This window comes from Acomys minous, assembly GCF_964271855.1.
Source record: "Acomys minous genome assembly, chromosome: 3".
NCBI lineage: Eukaryota > Metazoa > Chordata > Mammalia > Rodentia > Muridae > Acomys > Acomys minous.
Window position 1 is genome coordinate 113774597 of NC_140485.1, and position 27457 is coordinate 113802053.

Genomic DNA, 27457 nt, shown 5'->3' on the forward strand with positions numbered 1-27457 from the left:
AATATAGTGGTGTTGATATTAGACCAATAACTGAGCTGAGAATTTGGGGAATGTATATACACTTTATTCAAATGCAGTTCACCATGTATAAACTAGCTGTCTGTCATGGCTACTTGAGAGAGCTGTCATGGGGAAACTTTTTTTTTTTTTGAGAGAGAGTCAATATTAAGTCCCTCATAGAGCTCATGGTCTATTACAATGTCAACTAGCAACAGACATCTTTAACACAGAAGGAATATTGTAACCCACATGGACAACACACACATGGACTGCATGTGTTAAGTATAGCAGCTTTGCTCTCTCCTAGTTCTTCCCCTGAGTTCATGAAGCACCGTGTCATGGGCAAGAGCAATGGCCATTTAAGCAAGTATGGATTCAGCCTGATCGTTCTTCATGCTTACTGGCTAAATGACCTCAGGCTTTACACTTAATTCTCTCTAGAGACATTTCAACATATGTCCAATAGGGTTACTAATAGCTATCACTGTTTCTGTCTTGTGAGGTTCAAGTGAATTGACACATGTACCTCACATACCATACATAACATCTCAATCACCATATATGGAAGTTTCTAAGTGTTAGCTGTAATCTTAAGCCAAACAACAAAAAGCTATTTACTCTGTATATGTACTAATATGTTCAAGAACCAAGATGTAACAAACCCTAATTTCAATAAGAGTCTGCTATAGTGTATAGGTTGAGTTCCTTAATCACAATTAACCAGGAAAATGTCTTAGTGCATTTCTATCATATTCTTCCAAGAGAACTTTTATATTTGAATGCATAGCCACATCCAGATAAAAATATCACCTTCTTGGAAAATCTTTTTGGAAGAAGTATTTGGTTTTAGCAATATATCATCATTTTCTTTTGTCCTTGCCCTCTACTCCCTACCATGATTGCCCTTACTGTTATTACTACCACAACCCAGAAGGCAGGAGAGCATGACTTTCCTATAGTATATGCACAATACAGTACCTCCATCTATATACAATACAATGTAGTTGTCTACAAATGACACAATGTGGCAGCTAGCTTCTACATAAGATACAATGTAGTCATCTACACACAATCCACTGTGGCTGCCTACAAATGATACAATGTGGCAGATGTCTACATAAGATACAATGGCAATGTCTACAGAAGCTACAGTGAACTCCGCTATATACAATACAATGTAGCTGTCTATAGAAGCTACAATGAAGCCAACTACAAACAATACAATGTGGCTGTCTACAAATAATACAATGTAGTCATCTACAAACAATACAATGTAGCCATCTATATATAATACAATGTAGCCATCTACATTGTAGACCGTCTACATATTACTGAAGTCTTAGAGGAGTATGTTCCCAGAACTAGTGTGCCTGGGGCAAGATGAGGAGCAGGCTTCATTTCCAGCAGTGTAGCTCTGTAGGACACTGGTCTAGCATGCACACAAAAACTGGCCCCATGCAGACAAGACTTTAGAGATGCTATAATGACTCTGAAAAGCTGCTGTTCATCTTACAAGACATTGAAATGGGGTCCCACACGGAAGGGAAGCAACCTCTATCTTCTAAAGCATGATGTTTTAGCTGCTCTCATCATGTTCCTTAGATAAAAACAACAGTGACTGTATCAGATGGTCCAAGATGTAAGCTTAGTGCTTTTAGGCTATAATGTAAATGGGAAACCTAGAAACCTGCTAAGGGCTTGCCTTGTTTGAACTGCTTATTACAAAAATATTATAAACTATATGAATAATAAATGGAAATTACTCATTGTTCTGTAAGATCAATGCAGACTGGATAGGTATCTTGTAAGGGTTCACTTTCTAGTTAAAAAATATACTCTTATTCTGTGTCTTCACATGGGAAAGTCCAGGGAGTTCTCTGGGATCTCCTGTGAGGATATTTACTATAAGGCTGGTTTTTGTTTTGTCTTGTCTTTATGTGTCACCGTGACAAGATACCCGGCAGAAGTGCCTTATGTGAGGGCAGGTTTATTTTGGCTCACAGTTTTAGTGTATCACCACAGGGAAAGCACTGCAAAGTGTCTTTGTCTGTAAATGTGGTAGCTGTTACACAGCAGCAGACAGGAAGACAAGTGGGTCTGAACTTTTAAGGTCTACCTCCAGTGACCCACATTTATCACCTAGACCTTTTGCACCTCGGCTGTGGGTTAAATATATAGGCTCATGCATGCGAACATTTGCGCTTCAGCTCGTGGATGCTTTGGAAAGGTTACTCAACATTTCAGAGGTGGAGCTTTCCTGGGCAAGTGGGTCACTGCAACCAGGCCTTGAGGTTTCACAGCCTGGCCTCACTTCCTGTTTGTACTCTGCTTCCTAACGGGCAGGTGGGCTAGGACCAGCCAACCTTCCAACTCCTGTCACAATGCCTCCCTGCCCCATATTAGACTATATCCTCTGTGAGAAAAAAAAATCCTTTCTCAAGCTGCTTCTTTCTTGTTGACTATTTTGTGATAGCAACAAGGAAAGTGATAAACATAGGCCCTTGCCCTTACTAGTCACCCAATTTCTATTAGCAAACAGAAAAAAGAGAGAAACATGCCCCAATTAGACTTAAATAATAGTAATAAAGTCCTGATACTTTGTTCCTATTTTCTTTATCGGGTAAATGCAGTCGTAAGAGATATGAAGACAGTAAAATCAGTATAATTGTTCATGCTTTAGCATTCGTCTTAGTTTTATTTCCTCTTTCTGTGATTAAAAATCCTCTGGCAAAACCGACTTAGGACAGAATGTGTTTATTTTAGCCCACAACTCCAGGGCCATCACTTTGGGGCCAGTCAGGACGGCGGCAAGTGGAAGGAGCTGGTCTCTTAACGGTCACAGAAAGAGCATCACACAAAGACCACCCACCTGCAACGCTTGCCTGTGTTCATCTTGTCTCTCCATTCATACAGTTCAAGTTTCTCTACCCAGCTCAGAATCGCGCCATCCACCGTGGCCAGTCTTCCCACCTCAATTAGTGGAATCCAGACAACGCGGCACAGACACGCCCACTGACCAACCTGAGCTAGGCAGTCCCTCTCGGGGCCTCTCTTCTCAGGTGATTCTAGATTGTGTCAATTACATCTAACCATCACAGCCCTTACATGATGTACCTCTGACATGTGCATTGGGCCCCTTGCTCCTACAGTACTGACATGACACACAGTACTGGACTCAATTTCAGCCCCATAACTCGCACTGATCAGGTCTGCAATGACTTGATCAAGAGCAGTTAATGAGATGAGAGATTGGACCTCTTAACAAATGAAGGATATATTATCTAGTTTCCATATTTGGAGGAAGGAAAGAGAAGGCAAACATTTCCCCACTCCTGGGAACCTCTGTAGAATCAATAATCCTTAATATTTGCATTCTCTTTATAGTTCTCATAACCCTGGTATTTCCCTTATTCATTTTCTAACTCCTTATTAATTTTCTATTTCTCTCTCCGTGTGTGTGTGTGTGTGTGTGTGTGTGTGTGTGTGTGTGTGTGTGTGATGTATGGTCATGTATATGTGAATGCATACATTCTTGGGCATAACTGTGGCTTTGTGCATGGGACACGACACAGGATCAGAGGACACTTGCCTTAGGAATTGTTCCCTTGTGTCCAGCCAGACTTGCTGGCCCAAGGGCTTCTGGGTATCCTTCTGTCTCTGTCTCCCATCTCTCCACAGAAGCAGATAGACTATAGAATCCCATATCCTGGATGCATATTATCATGCCCAACTCTATACAGACTCTGAGGATTTGAACTTAGGTCCCCACACTTGTACAAGCACTTTATCATAGAGCTATGTCCTTAAACACATTCTCCAATTTTGATTTTTGTTTACATACAATTTACGTGTTATGGATGTGAGTCAGATATGGGTAGATTGTGCCATAGCATGAACATGTAGTGCAGAGGACAACATGCCTGGGTCAGTTATTTCCTTCTACCATGTGGGTCCCAGGGATTAAAAGGTTGACAGGCTTGGTAGCCAATGTTTTTTTTTGTTTTTTGTTTTTGGTTTTTTTATCCACTGAATCATTTACCCAGCCCCCATTCTCTAATCTTTAAACGACAAAATAAAATACATTTATCATTTATAGCTTGTTTCAAACTATGTTTACATTGTAGAGTATCTAATTAAATTTATTAACATATGCATCTGCTCATACTTATCTTGTGGTGAGAACATTTAAAACTACTGTTAGCAATTTTTAACATAATGAATTATTCTTAACTACAGTTGTCATCATGTGCAACAACAGATCTCTTAAACTTATTCTTACTAGAAGAAAGTCTGCATTCTTCAGCTGTCATCTCACCAGCCCGGCCTCTTTTCCAACCTTTGTACAACCACCAAGCATCCTCTCTGCTTCTTTGGATCTGGCTATTTTCAACACCCTTATTAATGATCACATGACATTTGTTTTTCAGGCTTCTCTCACTTATCTTAGTATCCTCTTAGGTTCCTTCATGCTGTTGCCTGTAACAGTGTTTCCTTATTTGAGGCTGAGTAGCAACACACTGTGCATCTATACCACCCGTTTTTGTCTTACTGGTGAGCATGTTGGCTGACTCCGTTTCTTGGCTACCATGAATAATTCCACCATAAGCATGGGAATATAGAGATCCTTTTATAGCCTGGTGCCCAATCTTTTGATGTATTCCCAGTGATGGAACTGCTGGACTATATGACAGTTTATGTTTAAGTCAAGGAACCTCTATAAGTTTTCCATAATGGTTGCATTAAATTACATTCCTATCATGCTGTATTTATTTATTATGTTACCTTTCTCTTTATAATGTCAGAATTCAGGTCCATGAAATCAGGAACTATTTGCATCTTTTAACCTCTGCATCACTGGTACCTAGACTGTATAACTACATTATATATGTGTGTGTGTGTGTGTGTATGTGTGTGTGTGTGTGTGTGTGTGTGTGTGCCTGGCACTTAGAATATGGTACTCTCTGTCTAACTTTTGACCCTTGACCCTTGCTGAGAGCCACTGTCCTTTCTTTCTCTACTCACTGTAGCCAAGCTCCTTGTGACTCATTCTAAAAAGTCTTCCCAGTAGCAGACAATGATTTGGCATTAGCTGCTAGCTCCTTGCTTCTAAGTATGTGACCTTCCCTGAATCATGGCTCTGCATCTTTGGACAATTCTTTTTCATGTGTCTTCTCACAGATGAGACACTCTCATTTAGAACATGAGCCTCTTTTCCATCATTCCCAGAGTTACAGGTTTCATTCGGCATTGTCACTTCCATTTCCTAAAGATGCTATTATCAAGGGATGCATATAATCTACACTTCTGCTATAACCCTTGCTTTCTGAAGGATGATGTGGTCCTCACTACATATTGTGAGAGGTAGACCAACCCTGACTTTACTTCAGACACCAACCCCAAACACACGCCTTTTATTCTGGTCAGATCCATGCCAAGGTTGTACCCTAGGCTGACCATCAAGAGCTTTACATAGTTTATACTCTCTAGTTAGCCCAGCTTGGAAACATGAAGAGAATGGCAGTTGGTAATAGGCCAGGATGCTATGCCATGACCTGGTTTGTAAGATCAAGCACCGCCAAGTCTGTCTGTAAGCACAGGCTACACTACACAGAGCATTATAGCCCTCTCAAGAGATAGCAGCTGCAGTTGTTGGACAGTGTCAGTCTTGCTGATATCCTCACACAGAACTTCATACCTGAGGAGCTTGTCTGGACTTCTGTGTGGACTTTTCCTAGTTTATCCTACATTTCACTGGGTCTCATCATAATCCTTCACCCCCACCCCCAACAACCCAGACACATCTCTTGTTTAATCAAAACTCATGCATAGCTGGGCACAGACCCTCAGGCTTTGCAGATTTTTACAATGGAAGATGGAAACTCGGACACAGGCACAACCACAACCAAAGAGTTTCTAATACAGACTCCTGGCTCCAGTTTCAAGAAATTGTGCTTCAGGAAGATAGAGGTGGGGTAAAGCTGAGAGAGAGAGAGAGAGAGAGAGAGAGAGAGAGAGAGAGAGAGAGAGACAGAGACAGAGAGACAGAGACAGAGAGACAGAGACAGAGAGAGACAGAGAAGAGAGACAGAAACAGAGACAGAGAGACAGACAGACAGATTTCTATCTATCCATCTAATATCCAGGAAACGCATTTATAGTTCTTAAAACGTCCCTGCACATCTTCCAAATCACCGTTCAATCATTGCATTATGTCGGGTGTGATTCATCTGAGTTCATCTTGGAACACAGTGACCTAAAGCATGCACCTGTAACAATACAGCAGCAGTGGTAGATGCTTCATCTTGCTCTCCAATAGGCTTCATGCTGAAACTCTACCGGGAAGTAAAGATAAACACGATACAGTTCATGTGGGGAAGAACAACTCCTCAAGTTACGGACGCTACTACAAACAAAAATTCAGAGTTCCTTGTTCAGAGGTTATTACGATTCTTAAGAAAGCAAGGGCAGAACCCTGAGCCAAGTGCAGAATGGGTCTGTGCAGAGGCAAAAGCTTGTTCACTAGAGAAATCTAATGAGCGAAAAGCGAAAGTCACTGAATTTTGTTCTCTGCATAAAGAGGGTCCCTGGATCCACACCTGTGCCTTTGGCCCTACAAAAGGGATCTAGACTTTTCTGGCTAAGAAAAAAATCAACTCTTTTAACCAGGTAAATAGTGGTGATTTAATCACAATGTACTAATGATCCTAGGAGTTGTTTTAACCAGCTCTTCCAGCTCAGTAATTCACTGAATCTTACACTTCTAGATGGCTGTGCTTAGAACTGTACCAACGGCCGGGCGTGGTGGCGCATGCCTGTATTCCCAGACCTTAGGGAGGCAGAGGCAGACGGATCTGTGTAAGTCCAGCCTGATGTACATAATTGGCTCCAGGACAGCCAACAGCTGTATAGTAAGACTATGTCTCAATATAAACCAAAACCAAAACCAACCAACCAAGCCACACAAACAAACATGACAACAGCAAAACCCTATAACAACACTGAGAGCCAGAAGAGGAGTTTACATACATTCTTCTCTGTGTCTGCTCTGGGGACTGGGGCTTTTGAGAAGCCATGAATTCCTGAGGAAGCAAGTGTGGTGCTATGTGTCTAAGCCCCAACTAGAAGAGAGGCTGAGAGGCTGAGGCAGGTGGATTTCTTTCTTCTCTTCTCTCCTCTCCTCTCCTCTCCTCTCTTCTCCTCTCCTCTCCTCTCTTTGAGACATGGGTTCTCTCTGTAGCCTTGGCTGCCTCGAACTTGCAGCGATCTGTCTGCCTCTGCCTCCCTGAGAGCTGCGGTTACAGGAGAGCACCACTACACCGGGCCAGGTGGAGTTCTATAATGCATGAGAATGACACTACTTGAGGCAACATAGAAATGTCACAAGTCGCCTCCCCAATGAAATCCTTTAGGGGAAAAAAGTGCCCCTCTTTATAGGGCAGAAGAAAGCAAGTATGGACGGCGCCCATGGGCTAGAAAAGAGCAACGTGTCTTCCCTTAGCAACAGCTTGTAAATGTCCCTTCTAATCTTAATGAAAGGCCCAAGAAAACGTGTAAATTTTCACTGAAACCAGCCAAGTCAAAACTTGAATTAATTCAAGTGCATTTAAATACATGAGCCCTTCCAATACATGAACCCTTCCAATACATGAGCCCTTCCAATCCAAGACCACTGTTCTTGTTCAGGCATCTGTCAAGCTTACATACTACACTATACATCAACAATCATGATTCATAATGTAGAATTGCACACCACAGGGAGTTGGTAGTTATTTAGTTGTATGGATCTGCTGATCTATAAACCAATGTCTCAGTAATTATTTCTAGGCTTTTAAGAGCAAATCTTTTTTAAGTATACAGGCCCAGCCAGGTGGTGGTGGCACACGCCTTTAATCCCAGCACTCAGGAGGCAGAGGCAAGTGGATTGCTGTGAGTTCAAGGCCAGCCTGATCTACAAAGTGAGTTCAGGACAACCAAGGCTACACAGAGAAACCATGTCTTGAAAAACAAAAACAAAAACAAAAACGAACAAACAAACAAAAAGCATATAGGCCCAGGCATGGCAGAAATGCCTGCTCTTCATATGCAGAATTTGGGAGCCTTGTAGGTCACTATGCTGGCTGCCAAAGCACTAAGGAATTGGTACTTTTACATTTCCTATTTTATTATTGTTTTTTTCTTACTTGTATTATGGCATAACACTCCACTGCAAAGCATTACAAATAGCAACAAAAAATAAAAATAAAAGTAAAATGAGGACTGCAGAGGTGATTCAGTGGGCAAAGAGCTTCACAAGCGTGAGTACCTGAATTCGGATTCACATCAGCTATGTACAGGCTGTGTGACAGTGTCCATCTTTCATGGGGAGTGGGGTAGGGGAAACAAAGATCCTGGGGGATTATCTGCCAGACACCTAGCCCAAACAGAGAGTGCCAGCTTTATTGAGAGGCGCTGTTTCAAAAATCAGATACATAAGAGAAATACGTAGAGAACACACAATATCCACATCTGCATGGCACAAGTGTGCTTGTGCACCTGCACCGATGTGTGAGCCCCACATATACATACAATAAAATAAAGAAAAAATTAAAGATCAATTAAAAAAAACACACACACACAGTGAATCATAGAGTATGCTGGCCCTGTGGTAGGGATAAGAAACTAATCCCAGAGCAAAGGCACACTCGAGCCCAGGACCTTTAATTATTTAGAGAACGGGCTATTTGTCCTGTTAGCAGTGTAGGAAGAACCAGGAAAGACTCCCTGGTGCTGGCTATACTTCCGGTAGCCCTTTGGTATTGAGGACCTTGTGGAAGAGTGGCAAAGACCCACTTCCTCTCCAAAAAAGGAGAAAATGAGTTTTTATACACAGAATCACAGCCAGTTCCACACACGGAGACACGAGTTTCCAGATTCACCCTTATGAAATTCGAGAGGAAAAATTAAAAGGCTCTCATGGATCTGGGCCCAGCATACCTTTCAGGTGATGGTTTTTGTTTTGGGCTGACAAACAAAAATCCCAATTTATAGTTTTTTCCTAGAATTATGAATATGATGAAATCTCTATGAGACTGTTGCTTCAAACCCGCACTAAAAACATCTTAAACACACCTTAGACAAAACCTAGGGAAAAAAAAAAAGATTAGACCCCAAAACAAGACAATCCTACTTTAACAGTGGTTCTCAACTTTTGGGTGAGGACCACTTGACAAACCTTTAACTCTAAAAAAAAAAAAAAATTACGTTACAATTTGTAACAGTAGCAAAATTACAGTTACAAAGCAGCAACAAAATAATCTTATGGTTGGGGGTCAGCACATCACCACGAACTGTAGTAAAGGACTGCAGCATTAGGAAGATTGAGGACTACTGCTCTTAAAATGCAGGGCACCCATGTTGCTTCTGATTTGGAAAGTCCAAGGTAAGGAGTAAGAACACTTTTAGAAACAATGTTTTAAACTTCCCCAGGTGATTCAGAACCACGGTTCTGAGAGTGGTACCCCAGCTAGTGCCAGCTAAGAACTCATTCCGAATGCAAGGGCAGACCACCATCACTAGACATAGTAAACTGTGGACTCTTGGGACTCTAGCAGACAAAGGATGATACTAGAAGCCCTGAGGAGGTTATTCTGGTTCAAGGAACACATAATAACTAAAACGAAGCTATCAGAGCTTGTTTCAGTTTGTTTTCTGTATTCACAACCAGCATTAACCTTAGCTTTTATTACTCCGTAAACGGGCCTAAGGCTTGCTACTTTGAAAATGTTCCCACAAGCATCACTTCTCCCGCCCTGATCTTAGCTTGCAAGCTCCTTCCTCAGGTCACAACAAAGGCCAACAAACATTAGCTGCGTTTTCAGCATTTTCTCCTTTGCAGGTCCTATGGCCTCTGTCACAAACACTCGAATGCATCCTAGACCATTCAGAAGTGAAGGGAAAGGCAGTTTGTTCTGATAACACTTTATTTAGCAAAACAGGGATCGGGCCAGATTTTTCCCATGGGCTATAATTCATCCAACTGCAAAGTGTAAGAGAAACAATGCAGAACAACCCAGGAAGAAAGACAGAACAGAGCAAAACACATCAGCTCACACCAAGAATTGTGCAGCTTGTAAGCACAAACTTCTCCAGTCTGGAAGTTACTTAAGGACAGACTCTAAAGAAAAACATGCTATAAATGTCATTTGTCCACTTGTCACTTTTTCAGCAGTAAACATCAGTTAGGTACATCATAGAATCAAGCAGCAAAGCTGAAGCCACATTGACTGCAGTCTAAAAGAAGGTACTGATTTAAGCACTCAGAAACAATGTGCTAATACTGATCATGTTATTCTACAAGGGAAGACATGGTGGCACCCGGCTATGTTGTCACAAAACATATGACATTAGGCATGGATCTGAATCAATGAGTAAAATTATGCTACATGTAGATAAAAGAAAAAAAAAGCTGGAGAAAATAGTAGGCGTGGTGGCTTAAAACTCAATATTGAGAACATCAAGAAAGAACTCACAAAATAGTAAGAAAGGGAAGGAGACAGAAAATGAGGGCAAACCAACATCAACTGTGTATGTCTGAGAAGCTTAGAGTTGTCTAGATGTATGATATTAAATAGGCTAAAACTGCAAAGACTAATATTAAAAAAGGACAAAAAAAACAGTCAGTCCTCAAACACGGAGGACAAAATAGGGCATTGTATTAGCTACTTTTCATATTGCTGTGATAAAACAAACAAACAAAGAGATGCAACTTAAGGGAGCAAAGATTTATTTGGCCTCACAGTTTCTGAGGGCACAGTCCATCATGGTGGTGTTGACGGTCACAGGAGCATGTGGCTTTGACTCCTTAAGATCTTTCAGATTAGGAAACAGAGATGAGGCCAGGAATGAGACTCAGTCCCTCAAAAGTTTGCCCTTTAGAAACTTTCTTCCTCTACTTAGCTTCCAACTCCTGAAGTGGTACACAACCTCCAAAAAACAGTGCTACCAACTAAGGAGTAAGTATTCACACAACTGAGCCTGGGTGGCCGGGGTGGGGTGGGGGTGGGGGAGTGGGAGGTGGGTGTGGTTGGGGGTGAGTGGGGTGGGGTGGGAGGGAAGTGGGGGTTGGGGGAGGGTGAGTGGGGGGTGGGGAGGATGGGATGATGGACACTTCCTGGGGGGCAGCTTTTACATCCAAATATCAACTGTGACTGTTAAAGGACAGTCATTAACAAAGCAAAGAATCAAGAGTCGATTAAACCAAAGCAAAGGCATATGGAATGAAAGGGAGAAATGCTTGTGTGTGTCTTTTCCGAATTTTCATAGATAACTCTCTCTTCAAGATGAGGAGGAAAGAGGTAGAGAGCTCTCTTTTCATTTGGAAGGCTCCTCCTTCATTTGTAAGACTCCTCGCTGAGTGGGCTGGTGCACACACACAATCACACGTGGAAGGCTTAGCTCAACCGCCCACATGTTCAAGGCCACTCTCAAAAACTGACCAAAAAGGGCAAAAACCCCTGACGGAGTCAGGGAATACACTATGAGGAACAGCTTGATTTACCAATACAAACTGCTCAGTCACGGATGTGGAATTTTAGAGACAAACCAATGGAGCTTCATTTCATAAAATAAAATACGTGAAAAGCCACTCTGGCTTGAAAATGCAAAACTGCTAATTTTCTAAAGCAACAATTAAGACATGGCAACCCTGCAGCCCGCTGGTTTTGACTGCATAGCTTTCCTCTCGCTTCTAATGTGCATTATTCATTCCTGCAGCAGCCACAGTGCTCTCAAATGCTAAACCCTCCAGTGAATTCCACTGTGCTTTAAAAATCCAGACTCCTCCCCCTTCCCCATGATCCCTTGCTACTTTCCTGGCTTCTGCAGTTACTTCAGGTTATATAAGTGAATCTAAAGACCAAGAATTAAGATCTGCAAGTGAGGAAGAACATGCTGCATTTGCCTTTCTGGAGTTGGGTTACCTCAATCAGTATAATATTTCCTAGTTCTGTGTATATACCTGAAAATTTCATTTATTCTTCTTAACATGAAATGGAAGCAACATCCATGAAATCTCCACTGTATAGTTGCCTAATTAAGACCCACATAATGTTGTCATGCCAACATAAATGAGGGAAATTTCACAAGGTCTCTATCAAGACAGAGAACTACAGGCCATCCACAGATGCCGAGCAAGGGAAGTCAATTTTTCTTCAGGGATAAGCTCTTGATACATTATCCAATACCAAGTATAAATACTTATATACAGTAGGTTGTGTGTATGTGTGTATACATGCATGCAACAATATAATGGGGATATAAAGAGGAGTTCCAGTGGGGAGAAGGTGGGTGGAAATTATGTAAATACAGTAATCAGGCATGAAATTCTCAAAAAAAATTAAAATGTTAAAATATGGTAGAAATTCAGTTTCTTCAGCCTGTAACTGGCCTGGTATACATCTTTGCCTCATGCATACCAAGGTCCCCACCACTTAGCCCTTTTTACACACATTACATTTACAATGAAACTCCTGTAATAGTTCCGGTCCAGGATTTGAGAATGAAGAGGCCACAGCTATACTTTGCTCTCATGCTAAGCACTAGTTAAGTTCATCTCAAAAATAGAGGCAAGCTCACATTCTCATACAGTGAAGGGCAAGGACAGCATGCTCTTGGGTGCGTTAGAATGGGACATGCAGCTGCTCCCACTGAATTGCTAAGAGTAAATGAAAGTCGCTGTTCCCAGCCCTTGCTTCACACTACAGCTCAACTCACCATAGGAAACCTCATCCCTCACTTCCTGTGTGGTTTTAGGGGCACACTGTACCTGATGAGAATGCCACCCCCCCCCAACTCCTGACCAGTCTCACAATCCTTAAGATGGGAAGCACAGAGCCTTGCATTGAATAGTTTGACTCTTTCTCCTGGGTCATAACTAAGAGATGGTGAAGGCAGGGAGGCGATCCACACTCACTGCCTGTCTGCACATCCAAATACACAAGTAACTTTACTGCTTTCTTCTTCCTCTTGATGAAGGTATTCTAGGTGACCACTTACAAGAGAGTGTAACAGGAGAGCACATTTCATTTCAAATACACGGAGGACAGTTACTGTTAAGGACTGTTATAAACACACTTTCCAAAACGCACTGCCCCATAGAGAGAGCAAGAACCAGCCAAGGCAAGCCATTTTGTGGCTATTCTATTCTGAAGTAACATCTTAGGTCATTGGAGGATTCTGAAAAGGGCATGGCTTGTGTTAACTGCACACAGAGACTTGTGAATGGAGACCTTGGAGATGCTCAGTGTGAACAACTCAGAGGACCAGGCCTTTCCAGGGACTCCCTGGTGCCTAATGTAGGTAAGCAGGGAGCTCAGAGTAGGGTTGTTGCTAATGGTATTACCTGTGCATTTATACCACATACCACATTAATAATAATAATAATAATAATAATAATAATAATAATAATAATAATAATAAATAGCAACAACAACAAAAGGAAGATATAGGTCTCCTCCAGTGAAACCAAGCTATAAAGAGCTGTCCTTTTGTGTAATAAACAGTTTAGTTCAATGCAGTTAGGGTCCTCCCCTTCAGAACAAACTAGAAAAGAGCTTCCGTCCTTTTACTGGAGGCAACAAGCTTGAGTTTGTGCCTTTTGTTACGCGGTGTTGACTGCCTGCCATCATTATGCCTAATTGGCCATTTTCAAGGCTGAGACACACATCCTGACCTTTCCTACCTGGCTTAATTTCATGTGTCCAGCCCATGTTCATGACTTGTATAGATCTGCTGTGGAGAACAGCACGCGCTCGCGGAAGAGCATCAATTCCATAATAAAGCAGGTGTTAAAGCAAAAGCTGACCCTGCTGACAGTGATGGTGTCAGCTGTTTATGGTTAAATGGGCCCACAAAGGAATGCGCCCGAAGCACCAGCTGGCATTTGCATAGACTCTAACAGCCTTGCTCATAAAGTTCAACTTTTTCCCAACTATTGCGCACTGACCATCATATGCAGCCATGCTGTTTTCTTCCTCTTTATTTTCCACAGTTTTTCTTTTTGTTTTAGCTTTGGGGGGGGGGGATTCCTTTGATATTTAAGGAAAGTAAGTTACCCCTTCATGTAAGTTATTAATGTTTATCATTTATGTCAGAACGAAAGATATCTAATGTCAAAGTACGAAGAATCTTCCTGTACCACTGACGGAGCCGCTGAAGGTCAGGTAACCCTCACATGATATCTTCACTTCACTTGCTTACAGAGTGCTTCCTCCCTTTAAATCATCCAGGCAACGGATAGCAATAGAAGTTGTAGCTGCAATTAAACGGCCATTTGGGTGCAATTTCTTTGGAAACGTGTGTTTAAGTTTATTCGAGTGCTTTTGGTTTACGTTCCAAAAGCCCACCACTCTCTTGGCTTTCTTTACATTGAAAAGCCATCAGGAAATCTGATCCCACAGTTTCCAACACACACACACACACACACACACACACACACACACACACACACACACACACACCTGCATTTGAAAAATAGCCCTTTTCAGCAGATATCTCTGCAGAGAGTCTGACTTGCACAACATTGTCAGAGTGAGTGATAATTTTTATACAAAGTTATGTGCTTATTTATCAGAAATAGATCCCAGACACTGTCTTCACAGCAATAAAAACATCAGGTGAATGCAATGTGCTCACAACTGTTCTAGTTCAGTGATGGGACAAGTTAATGTTGAATAGTAATATCAGCTGTTCTCTTTTTGGCTGAGATGGTAATTATTTGGAGGCTTTGGGTTTGGTTTTATTTTTTAATCAGTTAACCTGTATTGCACAAAGTTCCTTTCCTTAAAAAAAAAAAAAAAAAAGACAGGGATCATCATTGAAAAAAAATAATAAATTACCTTTAACCTGATCTAGCAAATGGAAAGTTAAACGGCAGGGTCTAGGCAAATTTCTACCAAGGTGGTCAGTTGTGGAGTCCAAAGAGATTGAGGTCAAAAGGAACAAGAATGCTGTGTTTAATCTCCATCAGAAATGATTTTTCTCAGACCCCCGCCCCAAGATCCTTTCCCCTGTCTCCATTAAGAAGAAACTATTAGCGCTGCGGGGGGGAATATCATCAATAGTTAAAAGCCCTTTTTAAACCATCCTTCTGAGACCTGCCAACCCTACAAAGTTAACAAAACATACAGATAGGCTCTTCTTACCTGCCTTGAAAGCAGTGCAAAAGCCTAGTGACTGTTGTAACCATCTTCCTCAGGTCCAGAGCCGGGGACCCCAGAGTCCCAAGAAGTGGGGAAACGTCATCATGAGAAAACATGTTCATGAGAGCTCCCCGAGTGTCGCTTTCCTCCTGGAGCGACACCCTGTCTCCGTGCCTCTCCCTGGCGCCTCAGGTTAACCGGGATCCGGAGCCTGTCATTTCTGTACCATCCTCAGAGAGGATCTTTTAAAGACTGGGCGGGCGCGTGGGCACCAGAGGAAGAGGCGGGCCCGTTAGCACGGAGCCTGCACACACTTCAGCTGGTGCGTGCCCAGGACCCCTGGCTTCTCAGCTGCGATCAGCGATCAGCTTTCCTGCAAGGAGCAGCAGCTGCGCACAAGCCGGCTGCCTTCAGGTCTAATGTAGCTGCAGTGCCAAGTGAAGCTCTCAGCGTGCACGGAAAGCAGCCGTCTACTGAGCATGCTCAGACTCCAGCTGTCTCTCCAGGGCCTGTCAACCGTTGACATCTCTAAATATGAAAAAGGGATACTGAGGAAGCTGTCCGGGACGAGACTCGAGGGAGGTGATTTTAAATTTGGACATGACCCCTTCCCTCTCCCCTCTGCTGTAAAAGAAAAACAAAGATGCACTGTGGTGGATTTAAGAATTCTTTTGACAGGTTGACAGGACCGTTTTTGGAAGCTATCGATAGCTTTTAATCTTGACTGCCCCTGTGCAATTAAATCGCCCCTGGGGTCAAGTGCCCATGGCGTAGGCGGTGAAACCCATTACTGTCATTGATGGCTTAGGTATAGAATTGCCCATATTAGAAAGTTTATGCAACGAGCCACAAAATTATTGATCTGTGTGTAGAATCTGCTGCCTAGACTAATTTCCTAAAGCAGTGTTCTATAAAGTGATTTGCAATGTGTGAGATGGAAATGCTAATCTATATATTATGTTAATATATGGATTTGTCTGTATATTATGATAACGTGCATTTTTGAAACGCCAGTCTTCTCCTCCTTGTCAGCAGGGAAGAACATCTGCTAATTCCAGTTTGTAAGTGCAAGTCTTTGCTCCAGGTTTGATAAATGACAAGAACTGATGAACTCCGGGTTTGGTAAGTAATCTGCACATCTGCATATCTGCACATCTGCACATCATCCATAAGTGGGGAGCCAGAGTTCTTGAATTTCATATAAACAAAGATCTTGACCTTTGACCTTCTCTATCCCTCCCTGTGGGGCTAGTCAAGTATTTAAAAACAGAATACACTGTAAGCTTCCATCATAAGCAAATTGGCTTGTCAGTACTGTTTGTATTTTGATATTTTAATTGTGGATTTAATTTTCCTCTTCTTCTCCCTGCCCTCTAACACACTTGCTTACCTGACTGGGGCTGAGCCAAATTCAGAGCTGTCACTATTGAAACCAACAAGGGCTCTCCATGGATTGCGGATAACCGAATTGTTTCATTTGGTACAGCTTCTACATGGTTACACCATCAGGACCACAGGCTGTGATTCTAAAAGGCTTTCATGGCTGAAAGAGCCTGAAATAGCTTGAAAGTCCAGCCTGTTAAGAGACCATAGGAAAAGATTTCTAAGTTGGCTTCATGAGTAAATATGCTTTCTGGGCTCGGGCCTGGAGACCTGGCTTGATCCACAGAAGGAAAGAACCTACTCGGCAAAGTCGTCTTCTGGCCTCTACATATATTCCATGACATATGTGCCCCTCAACTACCACCTGACACACTCACACACACATGCGCACGCGCACTCGCACACACACACATGTACACACTATAATTATCTATTTATCATTTACATATGTATATATATCTCTCTCTACCTATCTACCTATCATCTACCTATCATCTATCATCTGTCTATATCTATCTATCTATCTATCTATCTATCTATCTATCTATCTATCATCTATCTATTATGTTCATTGGGAAACCTGAAGTGAGGTTGTGCCCAGGAAGTTCCTGGATCCTTACAAGTATCTCCTGATTTCACTAATCCAGTCCCTTGGGGGCAGAAAAGCCTCCCCTACCACCACCACCACCACCACCAGCTCCTCTTCCTCCTCCTCCTCCTCCATCCACCCACTCCATCCTGCTGTACCTTTCTCTGCACCCTTGTACCTCTCCCTAGCAAGGGGGAATGTCTCCTCAGATCAGAGAGCCCTGCCTGACTACCCACCCTGTGCCCCACACTTCAGGCAGGGCTCACTTTATCACCACAGCTTTAGAACTGTCTCTAGTGGAATTCTGTCTAACTGCCAACAGGAAGCATTCCTTCCGCGGTAGAACGTGCACTGTAGGGCATTTGCATCCGTGTGATGTAGACAACCGCCCCCTTGTTATCAGGTGCTTTCAGAATAGATGGAGGCTTAGGAAGGAATCCACCTGCTGGAGTGGCCACTTGGGAAACTGATGGAGTTCATTCACATTTCATACATTTCATAGAGGAAGTGATTCCAGAAGGGGAAAGATGTCTCTCAGAATCAACAAAAGCAAAGATCCCATCACTGGAAGGTAAGGGAAGGTACGGGCCAGTTTGTGCAGATTTGCAAGGATGACTAGGGTAGAGGTGTTCTGTGGGTCTTCTTCTTCTTCTTCTTCTTCTTCTTCTTCTTCTTCTTCTTCTTCTTCTTCTTCCTCTTCCTCTTCCTCTTCTTCTTCTTGCTTTGTGTGTGTGTGTGTGTGTGTGTGTGTGTGTGTGTGTGTGTATGTGTGTGTGTGTGTATAACATGCATGAGCATGTGTCAGAGGACAATGTTGTTCCACAGACATTTGTATATCTTTAATCTCTTCCTTTTAATCTCTCTCTCTCTCTCATGTGTGTGTGTATGTGTGTGTGTGTACCCACTTGTGCAGAGAACAGCCTTGAGAAATACCACACTTCTCCTTTGAGACAGTTTCTTGTGAGGCTGGAGCCCACCCACTGGGCCAGAAAGCCCCTGGACCCTTCTGTCTCCTCCTCTGGGCGCTAAGACAACCATTCTGGACTCGTTTTGTTATTTGCTTGTTCTGCTTTGTTTTCTCAGGTATTCTAGGAGGGAATGCAGGTCCTCACGTTTGCGAGGCAAGTGTGAGGCTCTTCACTGAGTGAGCTATCTCCTCACCTCAGTCCTGTTTCCTGTCTCTCCACCCCAGTCCTGTTTTATGATTTTTAATTTCAACGGAAAAGAAGCAGAAATTGAGATCCCCGGCTACTACTCCAGGCCCCAGGCTTGTTCATTTGGCCTCACAGCAGAGACTCCTCACCTCTTTTCTCTCAATTACTTCTTACAATTTTATAAAAATTATTTAGATTTTTTTTTTGCTGTTCTTTATATTGTAGGAACCTGCTTCTAAAACAGTATGCATGGTGCCCTTGTTCCCAAAACTAAGCCTTTCTCAGTTTTTATGCCAAAATCATGGCTATCACTCTTGCTTCACTATAGCTTAGTTCTTTATGGAAGCATCACATTTAGTTACCACAAGGGGCATCTCTTGGAAGCGTTTACATCAATTTTACATTCTAAATTGTCAATAAGTATGTAATAACATGCTTGGGTGATGTTGGGGACAAACACTCATCAGTAATGAAAAGTGAGAGGATATTACTTGCTGTTATTACTACAAGTCAAGGGTTTAAGAGCCCACGGTGATACAGCTGGAAGGTGGAGCAAGGTGGGTATGAACTCCAGGCTGTTTGGCCTTGGAGTTGAGCAATGCTTAGTCTAGTTAACAGCCTCATTCTTTGGGTACCAGGGAAGGATAGCTTAAAGCTGAAAACAAGGACAATCCCAAATTGACTGGATATGTTAGAATCAGTTATCCTTTTGTCATTTGTTTGTTTGTTTTTTTTTTTGTTTTCTGTTTGTTTTGTTTGTATTTCTTGATTTTTGTTTCTTTGTTTTTTGAGGCAGGGTTCTCTGTGTAACAAAGCCCTGGCTGTCCTGGAACTCACTTTGTAGATTAGGCTAGCCTCAAACTCAGAGGCTCACTTGCCCCTGCCTCATGAGTGCTGGATTAAAGGCATAGACTACCACCACCTGCCCCCTTTTCTCTTTTAAAAACATCTTTACCTAAGCCATTCTTTTCTTTTCTTTTCTTTTTTCTTTTTCTTTCTTTCTTTCTTTCTTTTTTTTTTCTTTTTTTTTTTTTTGAGTGTGTGTCTTAGTATAACCCAGGCTGGCTTCTTACTTGCTGTAGCCAATAATGTTCTTCAACTTCTGATCTTCCTGCCTTCTCCTCCCATGTGCTGGGATTATAGAGATGAACCACTTCACCCAGTTTGTGTCGTACTGAGGGTAAAACCCAGGGTTTTACTTAATTCCACCTCTAGTCTAGTTGACAACCAAGTAGCCATCATGTCCTCCAAAGACTCTTCCCCCAAATAATAGTTCCTCTGCCATGGCAATGAAATTTGCTTCTTGCCTTGACAGAATTCTTCCACCTTTCTCTAAGTAGATTACTAGTCTTTATCCTCCATACCCACCAACAGTTGATTTGCTCAAAGAGATTGGCTGGGCAGGTTGGCATGATGGCAACACGGCACCCTCGTCATGCACTGGAAAGGGACAGGAAAAAGAGACTGCAATGCTTATAATCACCATCATCCATCTGACTCAATTTAGAATCATCTAGAAGACATATCTCTGAATCTGTACAACAGGTGCCCAGGGGCTGGGTTCTAGACTGAGTGAAAAGAGCAAACAGGGTTACCAGCATTCATCTCTCTCCCTTCTTGAGTGTATCTGGCCTAGGGAGATTCTCAGTGGGTGAAAACACTTGTTCTGCAAATACAAGGACTTGAATTCAAATATCCCAACCCCCACGTAAAATGCAGGCACAGCTGTACACACCTGCACCCAAACATTGGTGGGTGGGGATGGGTGGATCTTGAGATCTTGCTGGATAGTTTGCCTGTGAAAAACAGTGACCTTCAGGTTCAGGCAGTGAGGCAAACAGTGATAGAAATGCGGTAATAGCACAGACACTGGGTATATGGGATCATACCTGTCACGGCCATGCCTACTAAAAAAACTCACTTAACAAAAACACCAAATTTTTTGCCAGTAGACTTGGACTTCAAGAAACACAAAGGCATACTTACTAGGTAGAATAAACATGATACTGAGAAAAATCTGAGCCTATTCAAAGGAACAAAGAACACCAAGACTTGTAAAAATAATACAGATAAATACAAAACTATAGTTTTCCCGTTAAAATCCATGTTATAGATTGCTCACGGTCTAAGCAAAGAGAAAAGCATTGTGGGTCAAAGTGAGCATGTTTATTATCTTATGTGGAAGAAAAATGCACAAAACAATAGAGCAAAGACAAAAAAGAAAGAAATTGAAGTACGTAATGCAATGTATTATCTGAAAGGAGGTGGGATAAGTTAAATATTTACATCATAAACCCTACACAATCACATAAAATGCTTGGTAGTTACTAAACCAAGAGAGAAGAAGATAAAGTGGAACAAGGTAAATTACTAAATTCACTTTAAAAAGCAGATAACAAGGTAAAAGTAATGAAGGCATAGAAGATGAGTAGAAATAAGTGAAAAGATGGGGAGGGGGAGGGTATGGCAGTCTATTGATTTCATTAAATATAAGCGGCCTAACATTCTATTAAAACATCAGAGACAGATGGAAATGAAGCAGGTACAGTGATATACTCTCTACAAGAAAAATATGATTTTGCCAGACATGGTGTCTCACACTTATAAACCCAGCACTCAAGGGGCTAAGGCTGTAAGTTTGAGGCTACCCTATGTGACATAGTACGTTCCAGGCAGACCAGGCTACACAGGGAGATTTTTGTCTTAAAAGGCAGGAAAAGGGCAAAGAAAAATCAGAAGTTAAAAAAAAACGTACAACCACAAATGATATTTTCAACAGATAAGTGAAAAATATCATGAAGACATGTGCTAATATTGTTCAGAAAAAGATTTTATTTTAAAGTTAGGCAAAGCAGATCTGAGAAGTCAAAGTATTACAAATTAATATAATTAGGAAAACCACACCCTTCACATTAGCCGCAATATAAAATATTTAGGAGTTACTCTAACCAAGGAAGTGAAGGACCTGTTTGAAAAAAATTTCAAAACTCTGAAGAAAGAGATTGAAGAAGACATGAGAAGATGGAATGATCTTCCTTGCTCATGGATCAGGAGAATTAACATAGTAAAAATGGCCATCTTACCAAAAGCAATCTACAGATTCAATGCAATCCCTATTAAAATACTTATTTTTTAAAGACATTGAACGTTCAATTCTGAACTTCATATGGAAAAACAAAAAACCCAGAATAGCTAAAATGATCTTGTACAATAAAAGTTCTTCCAGAGGAATCTCCATACCTGATCTCAAGCTGTACTATAAAGCAACAGTAATTAAAACAGCATGGTACTGGCACAGCAACAGGCTGGTTGATCAGTGGAATTGAATCGAAGACCCAGATATGAATCCACACACATATAGTCACTTGATTTTTGACAAAGAAGCCAAATCCATTCAATGGTGCCAACAAATGGTGCTGGCCTAACTGGATGTCTATGTGTAAAAAAATGCAACTGGACCCATATTTGTCACCTTGCACAAAACTTAAATCCAAGTGGATCAAAGACCTCAACATAAAACCAGAGACACTAAGTCAGATAGAAGAAAAAGTGGGGAAGAGCCTGGAACACATTGGCACAGTAGACAACTTCCTAAACAGAACACCAACAGCCCAAGCCTTAATGTCAACAATTAATAAATGGGATCTCATGAGGCTAAGAAGCTTCTGTAAGGCAGGAGACACTGTCAAGAGAACAAAGCGACAGCCTACAGACTGGGAAAAGATCTTCACCAACCCTACATCTGACAAAGGTCTAATATCCAAAATATATAAAGAACTCAAGAAATTGAACACCACCAAACCAAATAACCCAATTGAGAAATACGGCTTGGAACTAAACAGAGAATTCTCAACAGAGGAATATCAAATGGCTGAGAAACACTTAAAGAAATGCTCAATCTCCTTAGTCATCAGGGAAATGCAAATCAAAACAACTCTGAGATTCCATCTTACACCCATCAGAATGGCTAAGATAAAAAATTTAAGTGACACCACATGCTGGCGAGGATGTGGAGAGAGAGGAACACTCCTTCATTGCTGGTGGGAATGCAAACTAATACAGCCACTTTGGGAATCTATCTGGTGCTATCTCAGAAAACTGGGAATAGGACTTCTGCAAGACCCAGCTATTCCACTCCTTCGAATATACCCAGAAGATGCTCCAGCACACAACAAGAAACTTTGTTCAACCATGTTCATAGCAACCTTATTCATAATAGCCAGAACATGGAAACAGCCTAAGTGTCCCTCAGTAGAAGAATGGATAAAGAAACTGTGGTACATTTACACTATGGAATACTATTCAGCTATTAAAAACAAGGAATTCCCAAAATTTGTGGACAAATGGATTGAACTAGAAATGATCATAATGAGTGAGTTAACCCAGAAGCAAAAAGAGTCAAATGGTATATACTCACTTATATCTGCATACTATCCCATGAAATTTTTCACTTACCAGGAAACTGGGACAGAGGGGAGGACATCCTATTGGGACTCTAGATGAGAGAAGCATGGGAGAATGGCAAAGTTGAAAGATCCAGAGGATCCTAGAAACCTACAAGAAGAACATTATGATAGGCAGATTTGGGCCCAGGGGTCCCACTCAAACTATGGCACCAGCCAAGGACAATACAGGCCGTAAACTTCAAACCCCTACCCAGATCTAGCCAATGGACAGGACATTCTCCACAGTTGAGTGGAGAGTGGGGTCTGACTTTCACACGTACTCTGGTGCCCCATATTTGACCAAGTCCCCTGAATGGGGAGACCTGGTGGCACTCAGAGGAAGGATAGCAGGTTACCAAGAAGAGACTTGATACCCTATGAGCATATACAGGGGGAGGAAGTCCCCCTCAGTTACAGTCATAGGGGAGGGGAGTAAGGGGAAAATGGGAGGGAGAGAGGAATGGGAGGATACAAGGGAGGGGATAACCATTGAGATGTAATATGAATAAATTAATAAAACAAAATTAAAAAAAAGGGGAAAAATAAAATCCTAAAAATAAGGGAAAAAAAGGAATATAAATTTCCTGATAATAAAAAAGTTAAATGTCCATGTACTCATCAAGAATATCTAAAAGGACATGGTGGTGATGGCGCACGCCTTTAATCCCAGCACTCAGGAGGCAGAGGCAGGCTGTGAGTTTGAGGCCAGCCTGATCTACAAAGCAAGTCCAGGACAGCCAGGGCTACACAGAGAAACCCTGTATCAAAAAACAAAACAATACAAAACAAAACAAAAACAAAAAAGAATATCTAAAATGATAAGCTATAGCAATCTGAAAACAGTTTCATACACACAGAGAAACAGCTAAAAGCCAGAGCGACATTCCTTCATCTATGCCTTTTAAATGCATAGAGACCATCAGCCAACTTCATCTAATCATTGTTCACCAGACAAATAGCAAGACAAACCTTTATCACATCTGTTCTGAGTCACAGAGAGAAGTTGAAGTGGGGTTCAAAAGATTAAAACTATACAACGCGTCAGTGACATTTGACCGTAAGAGTAGTTTAGTAGAAGTGAATAACTTGAAGACATCAGTAAAAATTTAAAACACATATATAAAATGTAATAATAATCCAATAAACAAGGAAATTTAGAAAAAACATAAACAGACAAAATTAGTATTATAATCAACATTTATGGAATGTAGCTGAGGAACTGTTTTCAGGAATATATATACCATTTGTTTTAATAGAAAAGAAGAAATGTTGCAAGCCAATTAAATGAAAAAAAAAATAGTAATGTAGAAAATGAATGAAACCCACAGCTGACTTTTTAAAATGAACAATAAAACTGGTACATTTCTAAACATATTAGTTAAAAAGAAAAAGAGGAAAAAGTAAACAAATCACAAATTTCCAGAATAAAAGAGGAGGTATCATCACATGCCATATAGACATTAAAACAAAGTAAAGATATGATGGAAAATAAAATATGATAAATAACTTGAAATTAATTTGTTCTTTGAAATATATAAACTACCAAAGCTTACTCAAGAAAAAAGCATATAACATGAAGACCCTAATTTATATTGAAGAAATAAAATTAAGAAAACATCCACACAGAGCAAACTCCAGGTCCATAAATAAATTTGGTAGGATATGATTAAAACACGTCCCAGGATTCTGGCCCCCACAAAGGCCTCAAAGACACAGTCAAGGCTGGATTATGGCATGGACATGGATTCTCAATCATTTCCCCTAGGATTATAGTAGGAAGGGGCACATCCTAGGCCTTGCTCTGTGGAGAACCTTGCACACCACAACTCTATGAAAGGATACCCAGGCACATCTGTGACTGTCAATAGTCATGATTTTACCCTGCCACAGCATGGTCTAGTTATAAATTAATGAGTAGACATTAAATACTAGATGTGTAATTCATTCTGATGAATGTATTTAATGAGATTCTGTTGGTTTCTCTTAGATAAAAGGTTTTGCATTCTTTGAGATAATTTTATGCTCAAAGTTCTATAAATCATCATAATTTCTCATTTTAACTTTTATGGATCATTTTTAATATTTTGGAATACATGCCTTCTTAACCCATATAAATAAAGTTTTAATTTTCACATTTGATGAACTCATGATCAAAATATGTTCATTGGATATAATTGTACTTTATAGCTTGATATTTAAACTCATATGTTAAATTTTTTAAAAATTAAAAATACAAAGATAGAGCTCAAGAAGTAAAATGGCCAAAACCATATAGAAATAGAAATTATCCAAAAAGGCTGCCTGCTAAGTTGTTAAAAACTGGAAACAATTAAAATTGAGGTTGACTTAGCATGACTCATGAAGAATTTGGATAGAGGACATTATAAATCCCTTATTAAATATAGATTTGATCACTTGCCAAAAGAATGAAAATAAATAAAAAGTCAAATGAAATCCATGCAATTTTATACAAATAATAAATTCATGTAGGTATTTAATAGGTAATAGTAAAGATTTCTATGAAGGCAACAGATCTTTACGGATTAAAATTGGATATTTTTTGTTAGCTACAATAGAATATGTATTCATAAGTCTTAATTTTTAAATATTTATTAGGTGCATGTTTACTTACAATTCTTTGCCTTTAAAGTAAATGCTCTGTATAGTGAAAAACAATTCTTGTCTTTTTCAAGTTTGTTTTTTTTACTGCATAGAGGTGAGGAAACAGCAAACAGTAACCTGTCATTCATAAACTCGTGTGGGATTATTATTATAAAATTGAGCTCAAAGGATGTTTTGTCACAAGCATCCATTGCATTTGCCTCATGCCTATTACACTCAGTTTGAAAAGCAAGAAACAAAAACTTTGGTGAGTGGGCTAATTATAAGTCCAAATTAAGAAAGACCTAAATACTTCAGCTCAGTGGTTCTCAACCCTTTAATACAGTTCCTCATCTTTTGGTGACCCCAACCATAAAACTATTTGGTTGCTTTTTCATAGCTGAGATTTTGCTACTGTTATGAATTGCAATGTAAAATCTGATATGCCAGATGCCTGATGTGCGATCCTTGTGGGGGGTAGCAAGCCACACGTTGAGAACTGCTGTTCTAAATTCTACTTTCAAGTGCTTACGGTCCTAGAAGTTACTATAAAGGAACCATCAGATATTTATGTCCATTTTCGTTACCTGAGCATAAAGTTTTTTAGACTTGTCCATATCCTTACATCTGTCAACAGTTCTTTGCTGTTGTTGCTATTTGGTATTTTACTGTATCTATTTATTAGTTAATTTTCTTGTGGTGTTGCATACTGACCAGCATCAAAATCTTGCACCTAAACTGAGTGAGGTGTAGTGTTTTGTAACATTAAAGCTGGAGGAAGGCTAGGAGTCTAGGGCTAGCCTGGGTTACAGAGTTATACTCTATCCAAACAAACAAACACACAAACAAACAACAACATCAACAAAAAGAAATCTTAGACCTATTTGATCTAGTAAAGAAAGAATAGTGTATGCAATTGTTAGTTCACCAGCTACAGGTGTCAAACCATCATATCGTGACTGACCCTAAAACCCCTACTGAAGAAGCATCAAATGGCTCTTGTTCTGTAAGTTAATTTGGCTTCTGAAGAAAAATCGTCTACTATTAAGAGTGTTACCGTGTTTTGGATACCACCCATGTCTTCAACACTGAAATGTGCAGTCTCAAGTTACATCATTAATTAGGCCCTGCCTATGGCAAACCCAATCCTCCTGAAATTAATGCACTCTAAGCGTCCTATAAGGAAGTTCCTCATCTTTCCTGTCTATCATTTCCTGTCTTCTTTTGATGCGACATTGTCCTAATTATTTTTCCGCCTTAGGTTAAGCTCATCAGTCCCACAGAAGCATGGGAACTATCATACTTTGTATCTAACGTTGACACTTTGTGTCTAACATAGATACTTTGTGTCTAACATAGATACTTTGTATCTGACTTAGATACTTTGTGTCTACTTGCTTTCTCTAAGCTTCTGTTTTTGGGATGGTTACCTGCATCAGCAGCTCACTGCTGTTGTTCTGTATCTCCTTGAGTTTATAAGCCATTTTGTGTTTATCCATTCATTCCTTGGAAAATGACATAGTTCACAATAATTACATAATAAATTTTAAACTTTTAAAGATATTCATCTCCCTCTCATGCATGCTTTTTCAAGCCTGGAATTGACTCTGGTCTTGAAACCACCACACAGACTACCAGTGAGCTATACCATCCCCCCTTTCCAACATACAAATTGTGGATTTTATTAATACTTTTATGTCCTGTTACTTGAATTAGTGTAACCTGCTTAAACTCTATAGCCTTTCCATTGAGGAGGAACCATTTTGTTTTTAAGTCTCCATTTTGATTATAAAGTGAACAGCTTCTTACAATTCAATACATGTTAAACATTCTGCTTGAATTAATTATATATGTTCTCCTTAAACAAAACCACAATGCCCTACTATGTAGAAGAATGTTAATTCAGAACATGTCTGTTCAGGCAAGAAATCACATCCAAAGACCTTCTAGGTCTCTGTGATCTGACTGACAAGAGATCACATCCAAAGATCTGGGTCTGTGTGATCCGCCTGGAATACAAACACACCTTTAATCTAGGAGACAGAGGCTTAGTTCAAGGCCAGCCTAGTATAGGGCAAGTATCAGGTAAAGAAAAGCTGAGGTCCAGGC

The 27457-nt window shown here is 40.7% G+C and overlaps 1 protein-coding gene and 1 pseudogene across 2 annotated transcripts in view; both read right to left on the bottom strand.

The window, feature by feature from the left end:
* ARHGAP18 (Rho GTPase activating protein 18) overlaps positions 1-15422 on the bottom strand; it is a 219720-nt gene extending 204298 nt beyond the window's left edge. Inside the window, exon 1 of the mRNA XM_084776805.1 lies at positions 15180-15422. Within this exon, the coding sequence (XP_084632931.1) occupies positions 15180-15298 (119 nt within the window). The 5' untranslated portion in view covers positions 15299-15422. The remainder of the gene's footprint in view (positions 1-15179) is intronic.
* The window catches only part of LOC311594784 (ciliary microtubule inner protein 2A-like), a 40916-nt pseudogene extending 24202 nt beyond the window's left edge, over positions 1-16714 (bottom strand). Inside the window, exon 1 of the transcript XR_014783607.1 lies at positions 16567-16714. The product of XR_014783607.1 is annotated as a ciliary microtubule inner protein 2A-like (transcript). The remainder of the gene's footprint in view (positions 1-16566) is intronic.
* Positions 16715-27457: the final 10743 nt, after the last annotated feature.